We start from the raw sequence: 5,251 nt of genomic DNA, 5'->3' as shown, positions 1-5,251 counted from the left end.
TAAAAAAGACTTTAAGAGTTTAATTACAGTGGGACAGTAAAATCTGATAATCACTCAACAGTACTATAAACAACCACAAAGATTTACAAAATGTATTATACAGTAATTATTACAGTTTATAACCTACCTATACAACGTTCAGGATGAATGCACCCCAAACAAATGTTCCATTTACAAATACTTCAAGTTATCCAAAGTAAGAAGCCAGCTCTGTACATGCATTCATTTTTTCACACACCGTATTCTTAGTTCAAGAGATTCATGTACAATATTACTGAACAACAGTGGAAAATCTAAACTAGCAAATGTGCACATCATTAGGTCCCGTTGTAGCTTAGAATCCCACGTCACTGGACTGACAGTGATACTAAATGGTGCTTTATGGTCAAATTGGCAGTGTTGCAGAGTGTAGTCTTGGAGTGTAATCTATTCTGTACAAACCCACCATCAGCAAATTGCCTTCCAGCAGAGCCTCTGTGTATTTATGTCACAGCGGTGCTCTCAAGTGCTGACTGTAAATGAGTCTAAATATGCAGTATATAGCTGGAAGTATCCAAATACAGATTGGCAAGTCCTTGGCATTCATGAGCACCACCCTGTTATTATGTATTCATCAGTTTGGAGCACTTGAATTACCTCAGGTGGGGCTGACAGGTGAAGTCCTTTAAAGATGAAGAAGACGGAGTTCCTCGTGGAGAAGCATGGAAGAGTTGGCAAGAGTGGAGTTGAGGTTAAAGACTGTTGGGACTCTGAGTGCTTTTTGTTGTTTGGTCTTTTAACAGTCTCTAACAGACATAAATCCAGATTTCATATGCACAACAATGTCAACAGACACAATAAAGAGCAGTAGAAATATATCAAAGGCTCACAAACATTGTTTTTTTAATAAAATGTCCTATAAATTAACGTTTTAAAGCATGACAGTCCATTGTAATGTCCATATTGTCCCTTTATGTCATAGTGTGTGACTGCTTGTAAACAGTGTCAAGGAAATAATCCTACAAAAGAAAGGAGATCTAAACAATCAAATCATTTTCATGTTGAATTTGCGTGCTCCACCTTGCCCTCCACTGGCTGCAGGTCCATCTACTTTTCTGAAAGAATACTCTACTGAGAAATTGTTTTTGTGCTGTCCTCTCCCTCGACTCCACACGAAAAGCAGAATGAAACAGAATAGGACTACACCCAGAAACATGATACAGCCCATAGCTGTAGAAATGAGGATGGTCTTGAGGTCCAGAGTAAACTTTAAGAAGACTCGGGTGTCATTAAGATTTGTGTCATTTAGATCTCCAGCATAGTAGGTACGGTTGGCCATGAGAGCTGCATCTAGAGGCAGCCCGCTTACTGTAAGTGTGGCAAAATAGGTGTCGTTTCCACCAGCATTGCTGGCAATGCAGATGTAAGTTCCACTGTCTGTTACCTGAGCATATCGTATTTCTAATGTGCCTTCTGGTAAAACAGTTAGACGTCCATTGCTCTTTGTTGTGATGCGGCGGCGCTGAGGAGAAATCCAGAATATCACCGGTGTTGGCTCACCTTCTGCTCTGCAAATAAATGACACTACCTGCCCCTCACGTGCTGATATCTGCTGCAGCTTCCTGTTGCGAATTTTGGGCTTCTGGCAAGTAAAGTGGTCAAAGAGAGCTGAGTCAGAGAAAGCATTGAGGGCCCGTCCTTGCACCTCCACAGGTGTCATACACATGGGGGGAGCGCCGTCAAAATTGAGGGTCTTTCGACGTTGAAGGATCCAGAGCAAGCGGCAGTCGCAGGCTAGAGGGTTTGCATCCAAACGCAGAGTCTCCAGAGTGTTGACAGACTGAAAGGCTCCTTCTTCCAGGGTCACCAAGCTGTTACTGGACAGGTTGAGAAGGCAGATTTGTCTCAGACCACCGAGCGCATATGGCTGCACTACTGCCAGGTTAGTGTTGACTAGATGAAGCTCCTTCAGCCTGACAAGATCTCGCAGCGCCCAGGACTCCAACACAGAGATGGGGTTATAAGAGAGGTTGAGGCTGGTGAGATGAGCCAGACTGCGCAGAGCAGAGGTGGGCACAGAGGTGATGTTGGTGTGTGTAATAGACAGCCAAGACAAGTTGAGACCCTGCAGGCTGTGAGGGGAGATGTACTCCAAAAAGGGCCAATGATCAATCTCCAGGCCCCTTAGGTTTCCTAGCTTCCGGAAGTTCTGGTCCTCTAAGGCAGAGATACTGAGGTAGCGGAGCCGCAGAGTCACCAGGTTATGCAGGTAAGACAAGGACTGACTGGACACTGAAGTCAGGTTGCACCGCTCAATGGTCAACTCTCTCAGTCCCACTAAACCCAGAAAGGCCTTATTGGAGATATAAACCAGATCATTGTCTCCAACTTCTAAGTTCTTTAGACTTTTCAGGTCTTGGAAAGTAAAGTCCAAAAGAATTACAATCTTATTTCCACTAAGGTCCAGTAACGTTAGATTAGAGAGGCCAGAGAAAGCCCCCATTGGGACCAGCTTCAGTTGGTTTCCCCTCAGTGAAAGCGACTGCAGGTTCTGCAGACTAGAAAAAGCATTTGGTTCCAGGACACTGATCATGTTCTCACTGAGGTCCAGCTTTTCAAGACGAGGATATGGAAGCAGGTCGCCATGCTCTACCCAGCGCAGTTTATTCCCACTCAGGTCAAGGATCTTGGTGTCCTGTGGGATTCCATCCGGCAGTGCAGACAGACGTTTGCCATAACAGGACACTGTCTTGAGCTTGGCAATGCAGTCGCAGCGCTGCGGACATCCTTGACTTTGGGTGGGTGACACTGTGATCATAAGCAGCAGAAACAGGAAAGGAAGGAGCCAACCTACATCCTGGCCCAGACTTGTCCCCATGGCTGTCCTCTCCTTCTCTTCCTCCGTCTCTGGGGTTGGATCACTGGGTCGTAAACCTGAGGAAAGAAAAGGATGGATAAGGAAAAGGAAAGAAGGAGGGTGGGGGACAAAAAGACAAGACAGTGAGACAAATTAATTAAACTCAATTTCCCTTAAATAGTAATGATCAAACACTCTAAATGAGCAGAGTTACAATTATAAACTCTAATTGACCCGATACAGCAGTGAAATTAAAGCTGGAGCTCCAAGATAATCCTCAAAGGACTGGGTCTACATTCCGCTGAAGCAGTTCAGTTTACAATGGTCGACGGTGCCTTGCAAGCTGTCAGGTTTTAAACCATATGCCATTACACAAAAAGATCCTCTAATAGCTATGAGTAGGTTTTATATCTGCTGGTTGAGTTGCTCTCTAGCTCATGCATTGAAATGAAAACAGGGACATTGAGAATACATTGTATTCATAGGATCTCATGTGAGATATCTTAAAATGCATTAAAAACAACAGAGGGCTTTACCTGAATAAAAGCCCTCTAAGTGGCTAAATGCGCTATAAAGAAAACACCAGCAGGCAGAGCAGCCAACAGACCTATAGCACGCTATACCCAACCACTAGTGCCTTTGAGTGAATAGCTGACAAGGTCAGTCACTGTGACAGAAGGCCACGACTCAGTGCATCACAATAACTCAGTCCATTGCATCATCTGCATGAGTCTCAGTGGCATGAGGCTTATCATGAGAGGAGCTTGCATAGCATGACCTGCCACAGGGTTTCATATGACACACACGGACATACAGTACAGTACACGCACAACTCCCACCCAGTGCCTCTCTGTGTGCTTACCAAAGTAAGTCTGGAAAGCATACTCCATTAATTATTATAGTAATTGCAAGTGAAGCAGAGTCTGTTTAAAGTTAATATAAAGCCAGAGCTCCTCTGACTTACATGCAGTATATGTTCACTCCGGTCATGACTTGCATCATGAGAAACTGTGTCATTGGCCAGCTCTTTTACAAGAAGTGTATTTCATGACAAATACATAATGCAGTAGGCAATTAGGCTCAATAGTTTAAAGCAGCAAATACTTTTAAATTCTAAAGTGAATAGTGAAAACCCGCTATCTTTTGATTTTTAAGGATGTAACTGGATTTTAATACTCACTTTAAATTCATTTCCATAACTACAAATTATAAAAATCTCCTGCAGCCCATGTATATAATGTCTTTCTTTACCAATATACATATTTAAACAGAAACACTCACACAAACCACCGCACAGAGGAGGTGTTCTGGCATTCCGATTCAGGTTCAACTGATATTTTCCCTTGCTAATATTACAGATGATTTAATAATTTGTTTAATGTCCCTCACCTCTACACACGTTCTAATTTACAATTCACCCTGGCTCACAGCTGAGTATTCCCATTAGCCAACCTGCCACTGAATAAAATGAACTATCTGAGAATGTGAGCTGAGCTGTCGACAGCATGCGACGATAAAATGAGCAGAGCGCCGTTTAAAACACATCACTTTATGACACAGAATGTGCACGTTCAAGACGTTTGAGAAGCCATTAGTTGTAACAACTTAGACGCTGTGGTAGAAAGTGATGCCAACACCACCCCCACCCCTCCCCCTACACACATACCCACACATGTGCCAGACATAGCATCCTGACAAACAGCTTTTTGCAGTCGACCCACAGAATTTAGTGTCACTCTAGACTCAGATGACACCAAAGAAAGAGCTACTCCTGCAGCCACGGGCAACCGGGATTCTGGCTCAGGCTTCATGGTCTTGAAGGCAATGACAAATTTTAACCTTAGCAGTCTCTGGAAAAACATCTGTTTGTTGCAAGAAATTGTCAAAATGTATTTAATAACCTTGTGGAGCAGATATTCACAAAGCTCACAGATAAATAATGCACTTTTATACCACAGCACTGCTCACTGGTATCATAATGTAAATCAGTTTTCTTCGCTAAATGGTCCAGCTCCTGCTTCTGGCTATAAATTGGAAACAATACCTCATTGTGAAACTGTGCTAATGTGATTATAGCTTTGCATGTAGACTAGCAATCACTGCAGGCTTTTTCTGATTCCATTTTTATACTTACAAGAAACCAGATCATTTGCATTGCATTTGCTGATGTTGCAAACGGATCCTTATGCATATAGGCGCTTAAGTGATGATCATGCTTTTCTCTTCAATGATGTATGGTTGCTAATTTCCAGTTACGTGATGTGAATATATTTTCCAGGCTCCTTGATAAAATATTTATCTTTCCATAATATTGAATCAACTTCATTCCAATAGGGTTTTCCGTTTCCCCATAGCTGCCAGGTGTCTAAAGTATTACTCTGAAATTGACAGATTCTATTATTTAGTGTTTTCCAT

The 5,251-nt window shown here is 42.7% G+C and overlaps 1 protein-coding gene across 1 annotated transcript; it reads right to left on the bottom strand.

Annotated features, from left to right (window-relative positions):
• Positions 1–1,024: 1,024 nt before the first annotated feature.
• lingo3a (leucine rich repeat and Ig domain containing 3a) lies at positions 1,025–2,857 on the bottom strand. Its single transcript, XM_028404153.1, has one exon. The coding sequence runs from the start codon at positions 2,855–2,857 to the stop codon at positions 1,025–1,027; it is 1,833 nt and encodes a 610-aa protein (XP_028259954.1).
• Positions 2,858–5,251: the final 2,394 nt, after the last annotated feature.

Source organism: Parambassis ranga, chromosome 4 (assembly GCF_900634625.1).
Source record: "Parambassis ranga chromosome 4, fParRan2.1, whole genome shotgun sequence".
Classification (NCBI taxonomy): domain Eukaryota; kingdom Metazoa; phylum Chordata; class Actinopteri; family Ambassidae; genus Parambassis; species Parambassis ranga.
Note: the sequence above shows the minus strand (reverse complement) of the source record. Positions and strands in the feature narration are given on the sequence as shown.